General features: G+C 36.9%; 1 protein-coding gene across 3 annotated transcripts in view; it reads left to right on the top strand.

Moving 5' to 3' along the window:
- The first annotated feature begins 999 nt into the window (after positions 1–999).
- The window catches only part of WASHC4 (WASH complex subunit 4), a 59,384-nt gene continuing 33,628 nt past the window's right edge, over positions 1,000–26,755 (top strand). For 2 of the 3 annotated variants that reach the window (XM_042947586.1, XM_042947587.1), the window contains exons 1-14: positions 1,000–1,115; positions 4,243–4,382; positions 5,732–5,785; positions 5,879–5,944; positions 6,860–6,905; positions 7,372–7,439; positions 10,549–10,631; positions 12,194–12,236; positions 12,695–12,798; positions 14,229–14,349; positions 15,855–15,978; positions 16,078–16,205; positions 17,209–17,369; positions 23,698–23,824. In XM_042947586.1, the coding sequence (XP_042803520.1) occupies positions 1,055–1,115; positions 4,243–4,382; positions 5,732–5,785; positions 5,879–5,944; positions 6,860–6,905; positions 7,372–7,439; positions 10,549–10,631; positions 12,194–12,236; positions 12,695–12,798; positions 14,229–14,349; positions 15,855–15,978; positions 16,078–16,205; positions 17,209–17,369; positions 23,698–23,824 (1,326 nt within the window). In that variant the 5' untranslated portion in view covers positions 1,000–1,054. The remainder of the gene's footprint in view (positions 1,116–4,242; positions 4,383–5,731; positions 5,786–5,878; positions 5,945–6,859; positions 6,906–7,371; positions 7,440–10,548; positions 10,632–12,193; positions 12,237–12,694; positions 12,799–14,228; positions 14,350–15,854; positions 15,979–16,077; positions 16,206–17,208; positions 17,370–23,697; positions 23,825–26,755) is intronic. The other variant, XM_042947588.1, reaches the window with a different exon arrangement.

Consider the following 26,755-nt stretch of genomic DNA (forward strand, 5'->3'; position numbering starts at 1 on the left):
CCTGAGTTCGAGCCCCCGTCGCTGACTGCTCAGAGCCTGGAGCCTGTTTCAGATTCTGTGTCTCCCTCTCTCTCTGCCCCTCCCCTGTTCATGCTCTGTCTCTCTCTGTCTCAAAAATAAATAAACGTTAAAAAAAAATGTATTTCAGTTTTAAAAACAGCTATCTAGTATTTCGTAATATGTATATATTAAACTTTATGTAATTATCCTCTATTGATGGGCATTAAGATCATTTCCTGTTAATATATATTAAAAACCATGCAGCAATGAACACTGCTGTGTAAATATCTGTATACCTGTAGAATTACAGGGTAACACAGATCTCTATTTGCGGAAAAGCCCAGTTAGTCAGCATTTTGGAACACATTTAAATAGTGCTTCTTGTCCGCCCCCGCCCCCCCCCCCCCCCTCGCCTATTTAAGAAGAGGGGACGCGGGATAGGTTAGAGCAAGGTAAGCAGAGTAGTAAAATGCCTCCCTGGGGTGTTCGCGAAGTAACTCCTCTCACACACCGTTTTTTGTTCTCAAGATCAATCAGCACAGGACTTGCAAGAGAAGAGCGGCAAAAACTCTGATGAGGGGGTGGGGGTGGACAGGCAGGGCATTGGCAATTTGTGCTTCTTGTGAGAAGCACCTGGACAGCGACATCCTCGAGGACCACGCCCTCCTGTTAAGCCACTAGTGCGTCAATTTTGCCCTTCTTAGGCTAGACTGATGGAGCAACTCCCCAGGTATTAAAAATGACCTGGAGACACCAGGGAGAAGTCAAAGGCACCGATGTGTCTTCGGATGTGAAGCGAACGGCGGTGAGGACCAAGTCCCGATCGCAGGACGCCTCGAGCACCGCCGCCGCAGCGGCCGCCTCCGGCCGCCGCGGACGACTCGCTTTCCCAGCAGCCCCCGCGGCCCATAGGGCCTTGAGCCGGGCCTGCCCTCGCGAGCGGGGGCGGGGCCGGGGCCGGGGCCGGAAGTCACGTGCCTCGACAGCCGCCCGGGTGAGGCTGCCTCGGTCGCCCAGTCTGGTTGGGGCTGTGACTGTGGGAGGCGCCGGGGTGATGGCGGTGGAGACTCTGTCCCCAGACTGGGAGTTCGACCGCGTTGACGACGGCTCACAGAGTAAGGGAGCGGCAGGGCAAGGGCTGCGGGTGGATGCTCGCCGGCCCGCCTCAGCCCCCCACCGGCGGCGCTCCTGCGGGAGGGCTCTGCGTCGTGGTCGCCGCGCAGCCGTCCAGTTCGGGACACTTGCTGCCCCTTGAAGTGTGAGAGGGACGCGCCCTCGGGCGTTGCTTTCGGGGTTGGGGCTCCAGCGGCGGTGGGTCAGGCCGGCCGGGTCAGGGCTCAGCGTCCGGGGCGGTGGCTCTCCCGAGGAGCCCGTGGTGCCCGGGGTAGCAGGCGTCCCCTCTCCGCTACCCAGGGTCGGGCGGGGTGCGTCCAGGGAGGCCCAGCAGCCCGGGGAGCCGAGGCTGGCCCTGCCTGTGGCCTCTCGGGGCTTTCGCCACATGTGCGGAGTGTGCAGTTCTAGAACGGGCTGAGTGAGGTCCGGGTTCCTGTTTTCGCTTTCCTGTTTTTCTACTTTTCTTCCAATCAACTTTTGGAAGTTTGAGGATTTTTTCTGCATGTTCTTACAGCGTAGAAGACAGCGGAAAAGCACTCTTCACGCGGAAAAAATAAACGAGCGAGTGCCAGTTTACCTCCTTCCGTGCCTTTTATTTACAAGTAGCGTTTTTCAGAGATGTTCTGTAGCTTCCGTTGCACCTAGAAAGGTTGCAAAAATTAAGCAACTTATATTTCATAAAATCGAGTCGTTTCGTTTCTAACTTGAAAGTCCAACCCCCAAAACCAAAGGTAGAGACCAAATAATTATTTTAGTCAAACTCTACTTAAGATTAATTCAAATTGGTAATGCTTCTTACCTGTAGTGCTGTTAATCTGTTTAAGTGATACGAGGGATTGAGACCTCCCACTTGTGAATTTGTTTCTTAATGCAGTTTTCCCAAAAGGTGAATGTAATTTTTAAAAATTACACGTGAACCCTGCCTAACTTTACAAAGAAAAAAAAATCATGTGTACCAACTTACATGTAATTAAGTAAGAAGCATGAGCTCAATTCATAAATGGTTTGCAGTTTGTCATAAAACATTCCATAAGTTAGGAGCTCTTATGCAGCATAAAAAAAAAATCTTGGTGGTAATGACAGAGTCCTTCAACTTTTTTTGTGGAGAGGATTTTGTATTTACTGTTATAAAGTGAACTGCGCCTTGTCACGTATGAGGTTTTATGGACAGAGGTCCCTTACTCTAGTATCTTCAAAAAACTGTAATGAAAATATATTGCTAGGTTTGAAAATGGTTCAACTGAGAGTAGGATGATCGGATTCAGTCAACAGACATTTTCTGCATCCTAGGAACTGTATAAAGTATTAGGGCTGCAGAGATTACACAAAGAATGTTGAGATGAGCATGTAAATACGTTTTTGGATTTTACTCTTGAGGAATCACCCTGGATTTCTTCAAATCTTTTTATCATAACTTTGTACTAATTTTACAACTATTGATTATTTTATCAGCAAGGAGCTTTAATGTTCTTGCAGGTTATTAGTTGCCCATTGCTTTGTGAATTCCCAGACTAACTGCCACCATGCTTTTCTGGCATTGTCATGAAGAACTCATTTGCTGGTTAAATGCATGTAATTGAGAATTAGGCATGTATTTGGGATTTCAAGAATCTCTCACAGTTTTTAAATTTATGAGTCATATCTAGATCGTCTTTTAAAATTGCCTAGGTTGGGGCGCCTGGGTGGCTCAGTCGGTTAAGCGTCCGACTTCGGCTCAGGTCATGATCTCGCGGTCCATGAGTTCGAGCCCCGCGTTGGGCTCTGTGCTGACAGCTCAGAGCCTGGAGCCTGTTTTGGATTCTGTGTCTCCTTCTCTCTGTGACCCTCCCCCGTTCATGCTCTGTCTCTCTCTGTCTTAAAAATAAATAAACGTTAAAAAAAAAAAAAAATTTAAAATTGCCTAGGTTACTCCTGCAGTGAGATAGGAGCCTCACTGAATGGAACTGATCCTCCTGATCTAGATCTCAGGCTCTGAGCATTAGTTGCAAAATAAGGGAGATTGAAGAGCTAGGTCTTTATCCTTAGAACATAATTTATCTTAGAGTTACTTTGCATTGCTAATTTGAGAGAAAAATTTTAGTTTTTTTTTTTTTTAGAAGACAACGACTGAATAGTTATTCACATCAATAAAAGAAACTGAATTGGATTTGCTGTCTTTGGAATAAGTAATTAATTCTTATGTATAAGATAGAATATCTCCTTTTAGTATTAATTTTGATGACTAGACATACTTTTATTGTCCAGTTGATTCCACTGACCCCTTAGAGTCATCTATTGTGTAAATTATGTAAATATTACCACTATATTCTATACTCAGTGTTCTTCATTTGGCTTTTCCAACTCTATTATGACAGTGAAGTCATTAAAATATCTTGGTGAATTTTGGGCGTTACAGAAATAACATGATAGAGCAGGTCTAAAACCGTTTTTAAAAATATTTAGATGTATTTAAAAATTTTTTTTCATGTTTATTTTTGAGAGAGACAGAGTGTGAGCGGGGAAGGGGCGGAGAGATGAAGACACAGAATCTGAAGCAGGCCTCAGGCTCCGAGCTGTCCGCACAGAGCCCCTTGTGGGGCTCGAGCACACGAACTGTGAGATTGTGACCTGAGCCGAAGTTGAATGCTTAACCGACTGAGCCACCTAGGCACCCCTGGATGTATTTTTAGACAGTAGTTTACAGTCTAAGAGAATTAAAAATTACCTTTTTAAATTTTGCTTCTATGACAACAGAGATTTTTGCGCCTGATACAGGTCTTTATTTATTTTTTTTGCAAAAAAGTTATGACTAAAATATAGGATCAAGATGTTGAGCTATTGAAGGCATTATTCACATTATTTATGGGGTAAATAGGACAATAAATTTTTCATAGTACTTTAAAGTTGTAGTTTAAATGTGGTATTACTGTATAACATGCACAGCTTTTAAAATTACTATTTGGAAAAGATGAAAAGCTGAATTATTGTTTAATTTTGAAACTTTATTTTCAAGACGTCCAGACATTCCAAAGTAATACATTTAAAAATGCTTAGTAAGTACTTTGCTGTGACTTTTGAGATTATTTGAAGTAAATGTCCTGTAATTCATTACTTGTACTTCTTACATACTATTTTAAAATTTAAATTTAGAAATTCATGCTGAAGTTCAACTTAAGAATTACGGGAAATTTCTTGAGGAATATACATCTCAACTGAGAAGAATTGAGGATGCATTGGATGATTCAATTGGTGATGTTTGGGATTTCAATCTTGATCCAATAGCATTAAAGGTTTGATTTTGTTTTATTTTTAATTTATGTGTGTATTTTCAGGACATACTATATCTTGAAAACATAATTTTAAAAAATGGAATATACAGTTGGCCCTTGAACAATGTGGGGGTTAAGGGCACTGACTTCCCATGTCATTGAAAATCTGCATATAACTTTTGACTCACCAAACTTCACCTCCTGTGGACCAGAAGCCTTACCAATAACATAAACAGTTCATTGACACATATTTTGTCTGACACATATTTTGACACGAATTATGTATTATATTCTTACAATAAGCTGGAGAAAAGAAAATGTTATTAAGAAAATCATGACGAAAAATACATTGACAGTACTGTACTGTGTTTATAAAAAAATGAATCCACATGTAAGTGGACTCACACAATTCAAACCTGTGTTGTTCAGAGTTCAACTGTATGTTTTTATTATTTGGAATCTAGAGAACTGAAACTTGGAGGAAAAATTGTTAATTTCTTCATCTCTAAGCCATGCAGTTGGTTTTTTTTCGTTTTTTTTTTTTTAAATGAATGACACAGACCTCTTTGAGGTAGCCTTTGTTTTTCACCAAGAAAATGAAGAGGGTTGGAATAAAATATTCAAGCTTTATTTTTTCCTTATTGAGATTATTTTATGTGCAGTGAAATACATAGATTTACAATATACTGTTCGGTGAATTTTGTCAAACATCCATATCCATGTAACTCTAATGAAAATATAGAAGATTTCCATCATTTCCCCTTATGCTATTTAGAGGATCTTAATGTGGGAGTACTGGCTTTTTTGGTTTATTTTTTAAGTTTTTTATTTAAATTCCAGTTAGTTAACATATAGTGTAATACTAGTTTTAGTAGAATTTAATTTGGGAGTAATTTCTTAATGCACAAAATAAGGCATTCCTGCTCTGTTCCATTTTCAGATCATTCTGTCTTGTTTTATCTTTGAAACTGTAATCGGTTACCACTTAATAATTAACATTTACTTAGCATTTGTTATGTACTAGACACTGCCCTCAGTTACATATTGACTTTTTCAGGAACAGTTTTCTTGAAATTCACACATCTCACAATTTTTGGAATTCACATATCGTATAATTCTTTGTTTTTTTAGTGTATTCACAGAATCCTGCAGGTATCACTGGACTCAATTTTAGAGCATTTTCAACACCCTCAAAAGAAATCCTATGCCCCTTAGCAGTCACTCCTGATCTAGTGTGGTGTTAGTGCTAAGTACAGGGTTCAACGCAAGTTTGAATAGAATAGATAGGGCTAGACTCAATTTGTGTATTCAAAATTTCAGTGATTTTTTTTCAAATTAAAAAGAAATGTTCTTTCCCTCTGTTACTATAGCTTTTGCCTTATGAACAGTCTTCCCTTTTGGAACTCATAAAGACTGAAAACAAGGTACAGATTTCTAAACCTAAAAATCTTATTTTTTTGAAATGTTTAGTTATCTGCTATAACTTATATTTTTTATGTTTTTACACATGAAACTAGGTCTTGAACAAAGTCATTACTGTTTATGCTGCACTTTGTTGTGAAATCAAGAAATTAAAGTATGAGGTAATTATTTGTACTCTTAAGATGTTAAAAACATGATAGAAAAGCAAATATGTGCTTACATATACAGTGTATATAAAGATTTATTGCATGTTGAATGAATTGTTTATTTAAAGTAATACTAATAATAGTGATTACCATTCACTGAGTGTGCTTTCTGTGTACCAGACACCATAGGAATCCTGTTCATACGTAGAATGAAAGGCAGATAGTATGAGGAATAGATGAGGAAACAGATGAGCTTAAAGAGGATGTCACTTGCCTAACATTTTACTAGTGGTAACTGTTTGAGTCTGGGTCTGCATACCTTCAGAGTCTGTGTTATCTGCCACATATACTAGCTTTCTAGATATAATTGACTTTTTAGCCTTTTTTTTTTTTTTTTTTTTTTTTAAAGTGAGCTCCATGCCCAGCATGGGGCTTGAAGTCACCACCCTGAGATTAAGAGTTGCATGCTCTACTGACTGATCCAGCCAGGCATCCCAAGATATAACTGATTTAAAAAAAAAAAAAAAAAAAAAAGCTTTGGATTTTTAATATGCTTTGTATTACCTTACCCATAGGTCATTAAAACTCTGGTAGAAGTTGGTAAACTTCCTCTTTTTTTCTGTACCCTTTTGATACCATGCGGTTGCTTTCTCTTCTCATGAACTAGTGGGAGGATGTGGGACAATTAGAATGGTTAGAAAAGACAAAGGCAAGGGTAAAGAAATTAAGAGATAACTTTGAGTATTAATGATATCTTTGGTAGTCTGAAGATAAATTGAATTTACCTGTTTTGTAAGCAGTTTTTGAATTTAAGTGAATTTGTATGTGATGTAGTCCTCTGATTATTATTAAATATGGATAACTAAGAGAGCCTAGGAATTTAAAAACAAAATAGCAACCTTTAAAATTATTTTATTTTTTTTTAAACAGGCTGAAACTAAATTTTATAATGGTCTCTTGTTTTATGGAGAAGGAGGTAAGTTTTAAAATTTTACATCGTAATGTCATAATGCCTTTTTGACATTGAAATGAACAAAAAGTTGACAATTCTAGGACTACCATGATTATATAATGTATTAATGTGAGAAAAGAAATATTCAGATTTTTTGTTGGTTTATTTGTTTTCATAAGCAGATGGAAAAAGCCTGAGTGATGAAGCAGGAGCAAATTCTCTAAAATCTATTTGTGATATTTTTATAACTTACAAAGCACCGTGGCTAGATAAGGATTTTCCTTGAATTCACTAAATAGTGAAACAGATGATTGTTTTAACTGAATCATTAATGATTGTCTCATTTTTCTTTTCAGTATAAACATTCTGTTTTCAATAGTATGCAGTTTAGAAGATATACTAATAAAAGTTGTATTTATTTTTCTTTTTGGGTCTTGACTAAGTTTAAACTAAAAAATTGAAATATGACTCTTTATGTTGCCCTTTAAAGCTACAGATTCCAGCATGGTGGAAGGTGATTGCCAAATTCAAATGGGAAGATTTATTTCATTTTTACAGGTAACTAGTTTTGACTTTTTGCTGTTTTTTTCTTTTTTTTCTTAAAGTTTGGGTAGATTACACTCAAAAAAGAGTTCAAATGCTAAGAACGTGTACTGTGAGAGTAAGACACTTAGTTGGTATTGAATTATAGTTAAGAGGTCATAATTCCTGAAAGATTTTCATAGCATTTTATGGAAATCAGGTATCAAAGTAAGTTTGTTTCTTTCTTTCATAATTTCATTTGTGGACAATTTGTCACCATGCCTTTTAAAATAATTTAAACTTTGGGGTCCTTGGGTGTCTCAGTTGGTTGAGCATCTGACTTCGGCTCAGGTCATGATCTCGTGGTTGGTGAGTTCGAGCCCCGCACTGGGCTCTGTGCTGACAGCTCAGAGCCTGGAGCCTGCTTCGGAGTCTGTGTCTCCCTCTCTCTCTGCCCCTCCCCTGTTTGCTCTCTGTCTCTGTCTCTCTCAAAAATAATAAACATTAAAAATAAATAAAAGTTGGAGGGCTGAAAGAAAAGAAGGTGAGAAAGAATGACATCTTGCCATTTGTAGCAATGTGGATGGAACTAGAGTGTATTATGCTAAGCAAAATAAGAGAGACAGATACATGATTTCACTCATGTGGAATTTAAGAAACACAACAGATGAACATAGAGGGAGGGAAAGAAAAATAAGATAAAAACAGGGAGGCAAACCATAAGGGACTCTTAAATACGGAGAACATACCGAGGGTTGCTGGGGGTGAGGAGTTAAGTGGGTGATGGGCATTAAGGAGGGCACTTGTTGGAATGAGCACAGGGTGTCATATGTAAGAGATGATGGGTTCTACTCCTGAAGCCAGCACTACCCTGTATGTTGAGTAACTTGAAAGTGCATTTAAAAAAGTGAAAAGAAGATAGGTTATCCAGAGAAAGCAGATACCACCTCTGCATCAAGGGAAAAAAGGGAAAGGGTTGGGGTTGCCAGAATCTGGGAGTTTGGAGCAGGAGCCCTGTGGAGTTAGTGGTCATATCTATGAAGGAACCAGCGCTGCCTGGTGGGCTGGTACCTCTGAGACAGCAACATGGGGTTGGTTCTGTAGTGCTGAAAGAAGCTGAAGGCTGGAGCAAACTGCCGTTGATGGGGTGGACTGCTCTTGTCTGGGTTTTATTGATAAAATCAGCAAGAAGTAGGGGCGCCTGGGTGGCTCAGTTGGTTAAGCATCCAGCTCTTGATTTTGGCTCAGGTCACAATCTCATCGTGGTGAGATTGAGTCTCTCGTTGGGCTCAGCATGGAGCCTACTTGGGATTCTCTCTCATGCTCTCTCTTAAATAACTTAAAAAAAGAAAAAGCAAGAAATAGAAAGAATGTCCTTTTCCTGCCCTCTAGTGTCCTTTTAGTGCCACCTGTTGACAGAACCTAATGGGAAACCTTCTGACAGGAGTCTAAGAAATGTAATTTGCAGGGTCCCCAGTGAATGTGTCAGTTTCTCTGTCTAGTTTTATCAAATTTCACATTTCTTATTTTCAGGATATTCTGTATGGTGCATACAAGTTTAAAATTGTTAATCATTCTTTGTAAGTTGAATCTTTTGTGTGGTAACCCTGTTTAACTATAACAATTACATATGTAATATATGATTGCATAAGGATGTGTTATAAACTATAGCTCTGATATACTAACAAACTCTATTTTGTCTGATATTATCACTGTCCCAGCTCTGTTTTAGTTAACATTTTCTTGATTTATTTTTTTATATTCTCTCAACCTTTCAGTATCGTTATGTTTGAGTTGTGATTCTTTAAAGTCACATGTATCTGGATTTTGCTTTATTACATGATCTGAAAATCTGAAGATCTCTGTCTTTTAATTGGCTAATTCTATTTTATTTAAATAGTCTATTATTTAAATAGACTTGTTTCTTCCTTTTTTATTTTGTGCTATTTGTCTGAATTTTCTGTTCTTTGCTCTTATTGAACTTTTAGAAGTTTAATAAGAAAGGTAAAACTAGAGCTATTTAAAAAAATTTTTTTTTAATGTTTATTTTTGAGAGAGAGAGAGAGATAGAGTGCAAGCGGGGGAGGGGCAGAGAGAGAGGGAGACACAGAATGTGAAGCAGGCTCCAGGCTCTGAGCTGTCAGCACAGAGACCGACGCGTGGCTCAAACTCATGAACCATGAGATCATGACCTGAGCCAAAGTTGGACGCTTAACTGAGCCACATAGGCGCCCCTAAAACTAGAGCTATTTAAGTAAAATTGAAATGCATTATTTATTTTTGTTTTCAAACATTTAAAATTGTTTTTGGATCTCATTGACAGCTGCATAAAACTAAAATTTTAAACCTTCAACAAGTGTTTCATAAGCCCTAGCATATGTTAGGAACTGTTCTTGGTGCTGGGGATACAGCATTGCACAAAACCAACAGAAATTTCTGCCCTTGTAGAACTTAAAATTTAGCCACAGATTTAATCAGGCTTTAAATACTTTTGCATACCAGTTGTTTTTTTAGGTTTAAGCGTTGAGAGCTTCTGAAAAGAAATTTTCAGAAGGTATGGGACATGGTAGATGCAAATTAATTTTTTCATGACAAACATATGCCTGCAGTCAGTAGTATTTCCCTTTCTGTGTACCAAATCTGTTTATAGATGAGGTTAAGGGTCATAAGCATTTGAAGTTATTTCAGAGTGACTTCTGGAGAGCCTTTCCCTCATTGTCCTACTTCCTAAAATGCCAGCTCTTGAGCTTCTTCGTTCAGGTGTTCATTTTTTTATTCACTTCACGGGACAGAACTTTATTGAGAAGCACTTGAGGGTTAGTCACCATGCTGGACAGTGGATACTTAAAGAAGGAATAAGACAGTCTCTGTCATTTAAGAATTACATGAGTAACTAAAGTATAATCTTTAAAATAAAAGTATGAATGAAATGCTGTGGGGACAAAGCAGTAGAAATGACTTTGGGATGCAGGAGAAGGGTTAAGGACTGCTTACTTGAAGGATGTTTGGAATTGTCTGTCTGCAGGTTAACTGGAAATTTTACTGGAAAACTGTTTTGTTTTTGTTTACCATTGTTACCATAAAATAGAGAAATGGTGACATTTAAAAAGCAACTATGTAACATATACTCAACTTGTCATTTCAGGAACTATCTTGTTTTGTGACGAGGTGCTATGAAGTGGTGATGAATGTAGTCCATCAGTTGGCTGCCCTCTATATCAGTAACAAGTAATGGATTTTGTAAATATTTGTGCATTTATAATAGAGATGCAGGGAATGTTTTTCTAAAACTAGCCAGTTACCCGAAATAATTTTTCATTTGTTTACTTATTCTTTCATTCATTTATTCAGCATCTTTTGAAGATGCATGATGTTTCGAACAGTACTTGATGTGTATAATACATAGGTTAATAAGACAATTTCTACCATGGTAAATGATGTTATCTCTCTGAATAAGAATGTTGACAGAATAAACTTAAATTCGATTATATAGAAAAGGCTAATATGGAATTAGAGCTTGTACCAAATTCTCTCCCATTATTTCTCCTTTACATTGTTTCCTGGCTTATTAGAATTACATGGGACGTTTCTACAACTGCAGAATCTGGTGGAGTGGTGCCAGGGAATCTACACTGAAAAAGATTTTGGTTTTACTCAGTTGATCTTGCAAGTTTGAGAACCACTGTTCTAAATCAAGAAGAATAATCAAATTTTCATAGAGCCCTTACTGTTCTTAGTACTACAGAGTAATATCTCACATTTGATTAATTCTTTATACTTAAAAACTTTCCCATTTGCTATTTAATTATAATCTTACAGGAACTTTGTTTAGGTATATGACAAAGGGTTCTCAATTATGAGAAGCATCTGAGACCCAGAGGAATTCTATAAGATTCCATAGCAATTGAGATGCTGTTCTTTTGATCACCAGGTCCATTCATTGTTGTTCTTAGTATACCAGAATGCATCTTAACTGTTGCTATGAACTGGAAGACTGTGTTAAGTGTTTCTCATTCTCACGTTTTTCTCTGCAGTTAGGTGTTTACTTTATGTTCTGTTCTTTCACTGCAGCTGTCCTCAGGGCAGGGGGGCATGAGAGCATGAGAGCGTGACTACACATCTGCAGTATCTGATGTGTAATTCAAAGAGAACTCCCCACCACCATGCCCCTGTCCAAAAGAGATGAAATTTATTTGTATTCTGAATTTAATTTTTAAAATATTCTATCCTGTGGAATATCTGTATGTGCTTTGATGTATAAATACTGTCTTAAATTATTTACTGTTGAGTAGGAGATGCCTAGGAAGTAAAATTTGAATTATCCTGGGGCTTTTGACTTTGGCATGTTGTTTGTATGCATTGTTTTTCAGTAGGAATGAGAACTCAGAAATAAACCTGACTAGTTTCCAAATGCCAGTTTGGGTAAGATAACGAAGATTCTGGGTTGGGAATTGAAAAATTCTAATAGTTGAGAAAGAAATGAATATCAGTTTCACTATTTCTCCACCTCCATCCCAAACTTGATCCTTCAGGTTTAAAGGCTAGGGTTATTCATGGGTCACATATGGTCATTTCCCTACCCGTTGAGTTTAGGTATAGACAAGGATAACCCTGACTCGGTATACATGTTCGTTCTCTTCTTAGAAAAGTGGAGTGTGGCCCCATAAATTATAGTGACTATAGCTGAAATAAAGCTAAATACATGTTAAAAGTCCAAGAGCTTCTGCTATGTGTTTTTCTTAAAAACAAAAAAGTTTTTTTTTTTTTAATTGGATGCTATTTTATTACAGGATTGCACCCAAAATTATAGAGACAACTGGAGTTCATTTTCAGGTAAAAGTCATTTAACTTGATCTGTAAAACTGTAATTTTTACTATATTTTACTGTGGAGTTTGTGTGATGGGGGAGTACAACAATTATAGCAAGACTCTTCAGAAAAAAAATTTTTTTTTGCTTTTTAATTTGTGAAGTTGATGAGGCATTATTGACCCACTAGCGATATAATTCTTAGTTTTTCCCAGTAGTGGCCCAATGCAGATTCTCTAAGTGGTCTCTTTGGAGAGTGAAATAATTCTGCAATATCCCAGTTAAGGATGAAATAGTGGGCAAAGCGTTTCTCTAAGGTTTACTGTTCCATCTGAGGATTAATAGTTTCATCTGTACGTTAATAAACTGATTTACCCACTGCTTTAATTCAGTAATTCGCCCAGTGTGTTTAACTTTAAAAATCCATAGGAAGCTTAACTTCTAACTAGTGATTAAATGGTAATCATTAAAGGTTTTTTGACAGACTATGTATGAGCACTTGGGAGAGCTGCTAACAGTTTTGCTTACCTTGGATGAAATTATTGATAATCATGTCACATTGAAAGAGCACTGGACTATGTACAAAAGGTGAGCCAATTAAATGTTTGAAATATTCTCTTTATATAGTTAACGTGTTAGTAAAAAAGAAACAAATGTAAATGATGCAGCTCTTTTAAAAGACCTAGAGACCTATATTTAGAAGGATCTCCTGTCACATGTTTCTATGAATACAGTAACCATTTTTTTAATTAATAATTTATTTACTTTTTAATTTACATCCAAGTTAGCATATGGTGCAACAATGATTTCAGGAGTAGATTCCTTAATTCCCCTTACCCGTTTAGCCCATCCCCCCTCCCATAACCCCTCCAGTAACCCTCAGTTTGTTCTCCATATTTATGAGTCTCTTCTGTTTTGTCTCCCCTGTTTTTATATTATTTTTGTTTCCCTTCCCTTATGTTCATCTGTTTTGTCTCTTAAAGTCCTCATATGAGTGAAGTCATATGCTATTTGTCTTTCTCTGACTAATTTTGCTTAGCATAATACCCTCTAGTTCCATCCATGTAGTTGCAAATGGCAAGATTTCATTCTTTTTGATTGCTGAGTAATACTCCATTGTGTGTGTGTGGGTGTGTGTATACATATATATATACACACATGTATATATACGTGTATATGTACGTGTATACATATATATATACGTATGTACGTACATATATATATGTATACATCTGCTCTATCCACATCTTTATCCACATCTTTATCCACATCTTTATCCATTCATCTGTCGAAGGACATTTGGGCTCTTTCCAGACTTTGGCTATTGTTGATAGTGCTGCTATAAACATTGGGGTGCATGTGCCCCTTCGAAACTGCATACCTGTATCCTTTGGATAGATATCTAGTAGTGCAATTGCTGGTCGTAGGGTAGTTCTATTTTTAATTTTTTTGAGAAACCTCCATTCCAGAGTGGTTGCACCAGCTTGCATTCCCACCAACAATGCAAAAGAGATCCTCTTTCTCCACATCCTCGCCGACATCTGTTGTCTGAGTTGTTAATGTTAGCCATTCTGACATACAGTAACCATTTTTAAATTTCAGATGGGCTTGTTTGAGAGTATGGTATACTTATATAAAGCATCCTAATACTTAAAGTATATTAGAATGTTAATTTGACTACCTTGGAACTCAGAGTTATTTTTTTCTTGGGTTCTGTTCAAGTGACAGTTGTTTTCCTGAACTTGGTTTTATTTCATTGTATATTCTTAAGACTTCTTTAAGTCCAGGGATTTTATTTAGTTCATCTGGTATCTAAGAGTACCAGACACCTGAATTTAGGATGATATAAAAAAGGCATGATTAGAAAATTAAATATCTTAGCATTGTTTTTGTTCAGGTTTTCAAATGTGTAGAGCCAAACAAGCAATCAAACAAATGTAAAATTTTGATTTCTCGGAAATTTTTCAATTGAAGAATTATTAGTAAAATTGAAGGTCTTTCTCCTAATCTTCCACAAGGTTACTGAAATCTGTCCATCACAATCCTTCAAAATTTGGAATTCAGGAAGAAAAGCTAAAGCCGTTTGAAAAGTTTTTGCTGAAGCTAGAAGGGCAGTTACTTGATGGAATGATATTTCAGGTATGACAGCTCTATCAGGCTGTACTAAATGGGCTTGTATTAGTTGATCCAGCTCAGAACTCTGTATGACACTTTGATAGCATACCACTGAAATATGTTTTCTTTAGAAGTGTTTGGCTTAAAACATTGTCAGTGTACTAAATGTAATTATTTCAGTACCTAGTAGCAAACAAAATTAATGGTACTAGTTGTATTTGGGGTGAGGGTTTTGTTTTTTTTTTTAATTATGTAGAAGGATAAAACTATTCAAGGATTAAGATCTAAGCAGTTGCTTTAGTGTTTGTTGTTAAACTCTAGATTTGGGTGTGTTTAGGGACGCCTGGATGGCTCAGTAGGTTAGGCGTCCGACTTCGGCACAGGTCATGATCCTGCCTTCATGGGTTCAAGCCCTGTGTTGGGCTTTGAGCTGACAGCTCGGAGCCTGGAGCCTGCTTTAGATGCTGTGTCTCCCTTTCTTTGTGCCCCTCCCTTGCTTGTACTCTCTCTCCCATAAATGAATGAACGAATGTTTAATTCTTCCTAGGCTCAGGGAATATAATTTGGGTCTGTGTAGTCCAGGTAGCTTCCTACTATTTACTAGCTATTTTAAGTTTAAATTAATTAAAATGAAATAAAATTTCACTTTCTCCACCACTTTCACGTGCTTAACAGCTGCATATATATAATCTAATCATTGCGGCAGACACTTCAAACTTACATGTTGTATATCAATAATATCTTAATAAAGCTGAGGGAAAAATAGCCACAATTAGTCTGTGACTAGCTATCCTGTCAGCATAGAAATGTAGAACATTTCTATGATCACAGAAAGTTCTATTGGATAGCATTGCTTTGGGTAGTATTTATTAGAAATTGCAATATATTTATATTTAAAATCTGCTTCAAGGTTATTTTTAACATATTTTTACATAATGACAATAAAAAATTGATATATAGTTGACACATAATGTTAGTTTCAGGCATACAACATAGTGATTTGACATCTATACATTATGCTATTCTGAGGATCACACATTTTACAGATTGATCCCAACTATTGTTTATACTAATTAACAGCTGATATATTCGATTCAGAAGATGATTTTTTGTCATTGAGTCTTTTTCCAGGAGACATTCTGATACATGCTATAATAAAGTGCTAGGAAAGTAATCATCAGAAAAAATACACTATTCTCTTAAAAGTGCATGGTAAAATAATAAAACGTTTTCCGTGCTTAATCAGATACATCTTCCATACGTCACTGAGCATCACTGTGTATATCTCTTCATGTAGAATTTTGGATTTGTGGTTCAGTTGTATTTCACTAACTAGGTACTTAAGTACATAAGTACATATTTTTCACTCAAAAGGATTTAGTTATTAGATGACATTAAGGTAAAAACTTGAGCCTCAGTGTTACTGAGATTAAAATGATGAATGTAGAAGTTTGTCACATGGTGTATATTTAAGTCTGTTTAATAACTTATTGAAAGTTTAAATTTCCCTTTAAATGTTTCCTATTTAGGCCTGTATAGAACAGCAGTTTGATTCTCTCAATGGAGGAGTATCTGTGTCAAAAAATAGCACTTTTGCTGAAGAATTTGCACATAGTATTCGCTCAATTTTTGCAAATGTAGAAGCCAAACTTGGTAATGTAAAATGCGTTTTTTAAATTTGTGTTGATAAAGTTTGCATTTCCTTGAATGTAGAATTAAGTATATTTTTCTCACATGTTGTTGTTTTATAAGGAGAACCTTCTGAAATTGACCAGAGAGACAAGTACGTTGGAATTTGTGGACTCTTTGTACTGCATTTTCAAATTTTTCGGACTATTGATAAAAAGTTTTATAAATCTTTATTGGACATTTGTAAGAAGGTAAGAACTTGGAACTTTTTTTTTCAACTTGAGTAGGTGAAAAAGATTTTGGATAAAATTGGATATTCTAAAATGTATTTTATTCCTGATTATAAAAATAGTAATTTTTACAGTACTTTGTAATAATTATAAAAATAATACTATAAGAATTTTTAAAAACCAAGCATTCCCAGAGCACCTGGGTGGGTTGAGCGTCCAACTCTTGATTTTGGCTCAGGCCATCATCTCATGGTTTGTGAGTTTGAGCCCTGCATTGGGCTCCACTTTGGGCTCTGTGCCCACAGCGTGGAGCCTGCTTGAGATTCTCTCTCCTCTCTGCCCATCCCTCATGCTCCCTCTCTCTCTGAAAATAAGCATTTTTTAAAACCCAAAAACCAAGCATTCCAGAAATAAGTAACATAGTAAATGGAAGTACTGCATAATTCCACATCATATAAATACCTATTCGTGGAAGTTCTTCCAGATTTTTTCCTATAAATTAACTTCCTATTACTGTCACTGCTGTTTTCTTTTTCTTTGGTTCTTCTCCTCTTCTTGCCATTCCTTCTCATTATTGAAGTGGAAAAAAATTAAAAATTTTTTTTTTTTTTTTACATCTTTGCTATTTCCATGATGTGACACACCTGATTTCAAAATTGAAAACTTTGTGTGTAAAATCAAGTGATATGTGACCATGAGAATCCAGCCATCTTGGGTCTTTTATTTTTTCACTAATATAGAATAAAAGTAAAAGTGGTGAAGATTGAAGTTTCTGTTTGCTTTTTGCATATTTTTATCTGAATATCCATGAGAGTGTGTAAGTGTTTAATATTTAGGCAGAATAAAACTTTCTCATGTCCCATATCAGATATTAGAATGCCTTAATTGTGCCACAGTAAGATAATTTGTGTCATAATGTATAAATGATTGTAAGTTGTCTTCCCGTTGTGTATTATAGGACTATTAAACAGCTTACTGTTAGCCTGAATTTATTGATTTCCCTCTCTTACATTTACTATTTCAGGTACCAGCCATCACTCTAACTGCTAATATTATTTGGTTTCCTGATAATTTTTTGATCCAGAAAATACCAGCAGCTGCCAAACTTCTAGACAGAAAAAGTCTTCAAGCCATTAAAATACACAGAGATACTTTCCTACAGCAGAAAGCTCAATCACTTACCAAGTGAGTTTATAAGTACCCGTAACGAAAGTGTTTAGATACTTTATATTCTTGGATCTTACACTGACTCTAAATATATGGAAAATATTTGGTTATAAGATCAAATGTACTTACTCATTACCAGAGAAGAGGTTAGACAATCTCTAGGAGGCTTAATTTTTAGGAGTTTTTTTGGTTTTGTTTTAAATGTTTTAGGTTTAAACTTAAAGATGCAGGAAAATTGTACTTTATGGAGATGTGTGTGTGTATATAGGCACACATACATATGTATACATGTATTTGCAGACATATACACATACTTTTTATCAGACGCATTAAATATTTTGTGTAGAGTGAAGTTCCCGCAGTAGATGTCATTTGATGACATTAAAAACATTGGGTGTCCATGACTCAGTGATAATTTTTGGAGGCGTTGACTTTAATTTGATGCACTCCTTTTTTTAATTTGTATTTTTATGAAAGTAACATATGTACATACTTAAGTCCAAAAGTACTAAAAGTTGAAAGGGAAAAACAACTGTCCTCTGTTCAGTTTCCCCCTGTACCTGAGCCTGTTCCCTAACAGAATACTTTTTTTTTTTTCAATATATGAAATTTATTGTCAAATTGGTTTCCATACAACACCCAGTGCTCATCCCAAAAGGTGCCCTCCTCAATACCCATTCCCCACCCTCCCCTCCCTCCCACCCCCCATCAACCCTCAGTTTGTTCTCAGTTTTTAACAATCTCTTATGCTTTGGCTCACTCCCACTCTAACCTCTTTTTTTTTTTTTTTTTTTTTTTCCTTCCCCTTCCCCATGGGTTTCTGTTAAGTTTCTCAGGATCCACATAAGAGTGAAACCATATGGTATCTGTCTTTCTCTGTATGGCTTATTTCACTTAGCATCACACTCTCCGGTTCCATCCACGTTGCTACAAAAGGCCATATTTCATTCTTTCTCATTGCCACGTAGTATTCCATTGTGTATATAAACCACAATTTCTTTATCCATTCATCAGTTGATGGACATTTAGGCTCTTTCCATAATTTGGCTATTGTTGAGAGTGCTGCTATAAACATTGGGGTACAAGTGACCCTATGCATCATTACTCCTGTATCCCTTGGGTAAATTCCTAGCAGTGCTATTGCTGGGTCACAGGGTAGGTCTATTTTTAATTTTCTGAGGAACCTCCACACTGCTTTCCAGAGCGGCTGCACCAATTTGCATTCCCACCAACAGTGCAAGAGGGTTCCCGTTTCTCCACATCCTCTCCAGCATCTATAGTCTCCTGATTTGTTCATTTTGGCCACTCTGACTGGCGTGAGGTGATATCTGAGTGTGGTTTTGATTTGTATTTCCCTGATGAGGAGCGACGTTGAACATCTTTTCATGTGCCTCTTAACAGAATACTTTTAACTTTAGTTTCTTCTGATATTTACATCCTTATGTTGTTACATAATGTAACAACAATCAGATGTTCTTCTGATATTTACATCCTATTTTGTTGAAGTCTTACTATGCAAATTTTCAAATATACACAAAAGAGAGAAAATAGATGAGTTCCCGTGTTCTCATCACCTAGCCTCAACACTTAATTTACTGCACATTGTTTCTTGAGTGCATTGCTAAAATCACACACTGACCTGGATGAAGATTTTAGTGAAGTGATGCAGGACTGTGCCACTGGCTCTGTGCTGGACACAGTTTTTATTTGTGATATGATTAGAAGATAATAGGGATATTTATTCATTTTCTTTCGATCTTGACTGTCAAGGGGAAATTGGACCACTACTGCAGAATGGGGGAAGAAGGAGTACATCAGGAATATAGGAGTCCCCTAAAGCATCTCTTAGTACTCTCAAGTCTGGTGGTTCAAGTCCATGGAAAATGACAGTTACTCAATTCAGGCAGGACTACACATAACGTAAATTTCAGAGCTTCCTCCTATCTTCTAAAACAGAACTGAGGAGGGAAAAAGACATAGTTTGGAGTTAAAGCTGTGAATTCAATAAGATGGAGACACAGGGATTAGGTTAATAGTATTAATTAAGGTGTGTGGATATCTTAATTATCAGAAGCTTTATATCTATATCTATATCTATATCTATATCTATATCTATATATATATTTTTTTTAATTTACATCCAAATTAGCATATAGTGCAACAATGATTTCAGGAGTAGATTCCTTAGTGCCCCTTACCCATTTAGCCCATTCCCCCCCTCCCACAACCCCTCCAGTAACCCTCAGTTTGTTCTCCATATTTATGAGTCTCTTCTGTTTTGTCCCCCTCCCTGTTTTTATATTATTTTTGTTTCCCTTCCCTTGTGTTCATCTGTTTTGTCTCTTAAAGTCCTCATATGAGTGAAGTCATATGATATTTGTCTTTGACTGATTTCACTTCACGTAATACCCTCCAGTTCCAATCATGTAGTTGCAAATGGCAAGATTTCATTCTTTTTGATTGCCGAGTAATACTCCATTGTATATATAGACCACATCTTCTTTATCCATTCATCCATCGATGGACATTTGGGCTCTTTCCATACTTTGGCTATTGTTGATAGTGCTGCTATAAACATGGGGGTGCATGTGTCCCTTTGAAACAGCACCCCTGCATCCCTTGGATAAATACCCAGTAGTACAGTTGCTGGGTCGTAGAGTAGTTCTCTGTTTAGTTTTTTGAGGAGCCTCCATTCTGTTTTCCAGAGTGGCTGCACCAGCTTGCATTCCCATCTTAATATTCTTGAATAGTGTGATGCAGTTGCTAAAAATGCCAATACATACTTGGATTATGTTAATAACTATATCCAGATTATGGGAAATGGTACTTATAATATCTAGGCCATGTGAATTGGTAGTTTCATTGAATTTTTATTGGTCAGATCGTAGTTGGTGTCCAGTGGTGTCACATTTTTAAGAGGGACACAAAATGCAGCAACCCTAAATGCAGCTGATCAGGATATGTCAGAAGACCTGACAACCATGCCTTTTGAAGAATCTCTACATAGTTTGACCTTTAAAAGAGAAATCTGAGAAATGATGTGGTGAGCTCCTTAAATATTTGAGGGGCATTCAGGTTGAAGAGGGAACAGATTTGATCTCTGTGGCTCCAGAGATCCAAAATCGCCAACATGATTGAGCTCTTAGTAGCAGGCATTATGCTAAAGGCTTTAGACACTTTGTCTTATGCAAACCCTGTAATAGTCTTCTCATGTGGGAAATAATAAAGGTAACAACCAATATTAACCCAGTGCTTTCTGTAAGCCAATAACTAAACTGTTCCAGGAACTTCACATTTATCATCTCCTTTAATCATGAGAGAATCCTATGAGGTAGATACTGTAATTATGGCCATTTTGTAGGTGAGAAAATTGAAATACAGAGAGATTGAACTTGCCCAAATTTAAACAGCTAGTAGGTGGCAGAGCTGGGCAGTCCCAACTCTAGAGCATAAGCTGTTAACTGCTACTCGACAGTACTATTTTTATCCCATTTTTAGATAAGGAGAATGAGGCTTAGAGAAATGAACTTTGCCAGGTCAGAGAGCTAGGTGTGCTAGTGTGCAAGCCCATACCAGTCCTGCTGAAGAGCCTCTGCTACCAAGTCCTGGAGGCTGTCCTGAGAGGTAATGCACTCTTTTACTAGAGCTGTGTAGGTAAAGTATAGATGACCTCAGTCCAAGATGCTGTAGGAAGTGAGGCTTATCAGGTAGAAGATTGAATAAGTTGACTTTCAAAGACCCCCTCCCCCCCATGATAACATTTTATATTTCTAAATTCTTTGATTCCAAAGATACACAGTTACCATAGAGCTCCAGGGAGCTGAAGGGGATAGTGTCTTTTTCATTCTCCTTGCAGTTATCCCAAACAAACCTAAAATTCACTAAAATGAAACCCAGTAGAGGGGAGACAGTGTGACTAGCATGAGTTTTATCCAGTGTTTTAGGAAAAATTGAGGGAGTGAACAAGAGCTGTCCCAGTTAGGTTCCAGAGTTATTAGATAATGAGGAAACAGTGGGGGACGGTTTCCCTGCCCCCCGCCCAGTATGCACTAGACTTCAGCTGGCCGAGTGTCCCAGCCACATTCCTGCCTGGGGTCCAAGGTTTGTAGGTTGCTGCATTTTGCTTTTCATTCAAAACCATTTTGACACTGGAAATACTGACTTCAGAGGATAGAGCTCTGAACCTTCATTTCAAACCTCTGTTGACATAGAAGTGTTACCGCCATTTGGTGATTTATATTGGGACAGATTTTTTTTTTCCTTAGTGTTTTTCCTGTTTGTACTTTGAAGTGAAGCTGACCATCTGACAGGACCCTTGGCTATTTTTGGACTCCATTTGTCAAAAACTTGTTTTTTAAAACTTGAAACAGCTTAATTTTCATTTTCATAAGAGAGGAATATCATCTAGTGTTTGAATGTAGGAGTGATGGGTGGAGTAATGGATAATCTCTGCTTTATCCTGCATAGTCTGATCTAAAACTGAGTGAGTGCCCTTGACTGTGTTATTAGCCTTCATAAGGTTACTGGTTTGATTACTGTCAAGGAGGGCTCTATAATCTAGGCCTCTTCCTTCTGTCTTGGCTTATGACCTTTCTCTTCCCTCCTATACTTGTATCCCTGCTGAATACTGATCACAGCTTCCTCAAAAGGAGGCATTGCCCTAGGACCCTGCTCATTCTCCGTGTTTCACATTTTTAAGTCAAATAATCCACAAGTCAAATAATGTTAGCACCATTTGAGGCAAAGCCAAAAAGTACAGCTGTTGGTGTCATTTGTTTAATGGAATCCTGGCTCAGCAAGAAATTTTTCTTAGATTTGATGCTAGGGTTTTACCTCTTTAAAAGACAGTTATGAAAAATTTTGGTGTAATCCCTCTTCAGACTGAGTTCTTGACATTGTCAGACTCTTTGGCAGTATGGCTGACCAGTCACCTCACTGTGGGGTTCAGATTTCGGTCAGGTGAGTCTCTGCAGTCCCTTGCCCGGAGTGCTATCCTCTAGTTCATTCTGACTGGCAGTAATGGGATGTTTCTCTGACTGGAGGAAGTCTCTAAAGAGTTGGTAACATCAGATCCCACAAAGGGGAATTGTTTGTTTTTCCACACTAAACCTTTAAAATAAAAAAGAAGTGTATATTAAATAGCTTCTGGGCTAAAAGTTTCCATTTTGAGCCATTTGAGATACATTGATAGAGTGATTCAGTGTTTGTAATTGGCTTGCAGCGGAGAATTAAATCAGTAGATTTAGTCTTTCCTGGATAGGAAAGCTTCCTAGATTTGGGCTTTTATCTTGGGTTGGCTTTTTACCAGTTATGATCTTGGGCACGTTACTTAACTTCTCTGTGTATCAGTTTCCTCTTCTAGATCATAAGGTTATGTGAGGATTAAATGAGTTACTTTGCGTACAGTGATTAGAACAGTGGCTGGCACATAGGAAGCGTTCAATCAGTGTAGCTTTTATATCCAGATTCTGACCACTTCCAGCCTTCCCTTCTGGTTCAAGTTGTCATCCCCTTCTGCATTATCGTGGTAGCTGCCTGAGTCGTTTTTCTGTTACCCCACTTGTCCCCTTTACAGTTTATTTTCAGCATCTCAGCCAAGGTGATTTTGGTCCCCTGCAAAGTTAGATAAAGTCACTCTGCTCAAATGCTTTGGTGGCTTTCCATTGAAGCCCTCTCTACAAGGTCATACACAAATCCTGTTCTACTCCCCACCCTTCCTGCCCCCCAACCCCCACCTTTGTACTTCTCTGATTTCCTTTTATGTTCTCATCCCTGTTCTCTGAGCTCCAGCCATACTGACTTCTTTTTATTACTTGAACATGCCAGACGTTTGCGTTTGTTATTTACTTTCCTAGAATTCTCTTCTCATATATTTACATAGATTACTCATTCATCTTCTTCAAATCTTGGCTCAAAATCATAATTTCAGTGAGCCTGCCTTGATCACTGTAATTAAAATTGTACCTGCCCTCCAAGTCTCTGTCTCTTTTTTTCTCTCTGCTGCATCTTTTCCATAGCACATATCTAACATCTTACAGATCTTAATTATTGATTTCTTTGTTACACAACTCTCCTTTCTTCAAAGAATGTAAACTTTATTGTGGTAGGGATTTTTATCTATTTTGTTTACTGCTAACTTTTATTTTTAGTACTGAGAAACAGTGTCTGGCCTATATAGGCATGAACATTTGTTGAATGAGTAAATTATGTATGTATGTAGGATGTCTGTAATTTGAAAACCAGAAAGGTGGCTCCTGCAAGGAAATATTTTATCCCAACCAGTTCAAAGAAATGGAAGTAAATTTTATTTCCTGTGCTGAGTAACCCCAATATTTTCCTTTTTTAGAGATGTACAGTCTTACTACGTCTTTGTGAGCTCATGGATGATGAAAATGGAATCTATTTTATCTAAAGAACAGAGAATGGATAAATTTGCTGAAGACCTCACCAATAGATGTAATGTTTTTATACAGGTAGTTGCATCTTCTTACTTAGAATATTTTGGGGGTCATTTCTTTGTTAATTCAATGTATAGAACTTACACTTTGAAAAAACTGGAAGGGGTACGATATGTTTTTGTTTTTAAAAACTGAAATTGATTTGATTATGTTTAGATCTGTGTGACTAATTTAGATTTTCTAATACATGCATTTAAATCTCTGTATTCTCTTCAAAGCATGACTTTTTTTGCTGTATCCCATAAGTTTTGATATGTTGCATTTCCATTATTTAGTTCGAAATATATAAGAAATTTTATTGTGATTTCTTTTTTGATCTGTGGGTTATTTTGAAGATATGTTTTAGTTTGTAAAGATAAGAGGATTTCCTAGTTATCTTTTATTATTGATTTCTAGAAGTACTAAAATAATTTTGCTATTTTTAAATTTGTTGAGATTTGCATTATGGCCCAGCCTATGGTCAACTTTGGTAAACATTTCATGTACACTTGAAAAGAATATGTAACTTGCATTTATTGGTTGTAGTGTTCTGTATATGTCAAGTAGGTTATGTTTGTTAATGATTTTGTTTACATATTGTGTCAGTTACAGAATTGGGTTAGAATCTCCCACTAGCATGGTGGATTTGTCTGTTTACCCTTTGTTTTTGTTTTATATGTTTTAAAACCAAGTGAGTGCATAACATTTAAGAATTATTATTTATTCCTGATGAATTGAACCTGTTGTTATGAAATATCCCTTTTATTTCTAGTAATGCTCTGTCTTAAGTCTTGTGTGTATAATAGTAATATAGCTATACCAGTTCTCTTTTAGTTAAGGTCTACATAGTATGTCTTTTTTCATCATTTGACTTGCAACTTGTTTGACTCCTTATATTTAATGTGTGTCTCCTGTGTGTAAGCAGCATAAATTTTTCCCCAGTCTAGTTGTCTTTTTTTATTTTCTCTATGTCATTGCTGATGTATTTGGATTTAAAACCAGCACCTGACTAGTTGCTTTCTATTTATCTCACTTGTTCTGTGTCCCTTTTACTTTCCTTTCTTGCTCTCTTTTGAATTAATTCATCATTTTATTTCTCCCTTTATTATGTTGTTAATTCTGTATCCTTTTACTGGTTACTCTAGAGATTTTAAGTGCATCGTTTAACCTTCAACTCCAAAATAAATAAGTAGTTTTATCTCTTTCTAGACAGTGTGAGGATCTTAAACCACCGTAATTCTCTTTATCTACCGTCTCACTTCTGATGTTGTTGTTTATTTTGATTCATTTTATATATTAAACTTCTCGAGGCATTATTATTGCTGCTGTTGTCTTTATAGTCCTGGTCCATTTAGATTTATCCATATATTTACCTGTTCTGTTGCTTTCCGTTCTTCTGCGTCTCTTCATTCTTCTTATATATGTATACATATGTGTATGTATATACATAGACATATGTATACATATATACATGTATATATATGTGTATGTGTATGTATATACATATGTACGTGTGTGTGTATGTATATACATATGTATTTGTATATATATATATTTTATCGTTTATTTATTTTTGAGAGTGAGACAGAGAAGTAGAGCATGAGCTGGGACGGGGCAGAGAGGAGGGAGACATAGAATCCTAAGCAGGCTCCAGGCTCCAAGCTGTCAGCACAGAGCCCAACACAGGGCTTGAACTCACGGATTGTGAGATCATGACCTGAGCCAAAGTCGGACGCTTAACCGACTGAGCCACCCAGGTGCCCCTCTTCATTCTTCTGTTTGTGGAATTCATTTACAGTGTCCTTCTGTTGATGAATTATCACTATTTTTTTTTGTCTGAATATGTCTTTATTTCAACTTCATTTTTGTTTTTTAACATTTATTTATTTTTGGGAGAGAGAGTGGGTGCAGGGGAGAGGCAAAGAGAGGGAGACAGGATCTGAAGCAGGCTCTGCACTGTGAGCACAGAGAGCGATGTGGTGCTTGAACTCACAAACTGAAATCATGATCTGAGCCGAAATCCAGAGTTGGCTGCTTAACCCACTGAGCCACCCAGGCACCCCTCAACTTTGTTTTCAAAAGCATTTTTGCTATGTAGAGAATTCTGGGTTAGCAGGATCCCTCACCTCCCTCCCCAACTTATTGTCTTCTGGCTTTTATTTTTGTTGAGAAGTTAGCTGTCAGTTTTCTTGGTTTCTGAATGTGAGTCTTTAATTGCTTGTAAGATCTACTTTTTGGTTTTTAGCAATATTGCTTTAATGTACCTAGGTGTAGTTTTCTTTGTGTCAGTGCTGCTTGGGATTTGTAGAGCTTCTGGAATTTGTGGAAAATTCTCAGCCACTAACTCTTCAAGTACTATTTCTGTTTTATTCTCTCTCTCTCTCTCTCTCTCTCTCTCTCTCTCTCTCGTTAAGCCTATCTACTGAACTCTTAATTTTACTTATTTTACTTTTTAGCTTTTTTTATAGTTTCCATTTCTTTTTCTGAAAAAATTTTGTTTCTTTTCCTTCAACGTAGCAGAATTATTTTTAAGCCTATGTCTAGTAATTTCATTATCTGGATGTTTCTGTTATCTATGTTTCTCTTGTTTTTTGATATGTCTCATTATCTCTTTGCCTGGTTATTTTTAATAATGCGCACATTGTATATGAAAAACTGTGGCTATAATTTGAAGATCTGGATATTGTTTTTCTTTTTCCAGAGAGGACTTAATAATTTTTACTTTTGATAAACAGCTAGTCTGGGACAACTAACAACCCAGATCACCTCAACCTAGTCATGGATTGAGATGATTTGAAATGGGACCTAAATCCTATGATGGCTAGTTTTTTGAGTTCATCCTTACTTTTTAGGGGGTAGTTTTTCAGGATCCCAATCCAGAACCTAGGTTTATAGGACCTCCTTTCCTCTTTGATGGGCCACGAACTCCTGTTTTTATTCCCCTCTCCTTTCTGGGAGATGCTGAAA

This window comes from Panthera leo, chromosome B4, assembly GCF_018350215.1.
Source record: "Panthera leo isolate Ple1 chromosome B4, P.leo_Ple1_pat1.1, whole genome shotgun sequence".
Taxonomy (NCBI): Eukaryota; Metazoa; Chordata; class Mammalia; order Carnivora; family Felidae; genus Panthera; species Panthera leo.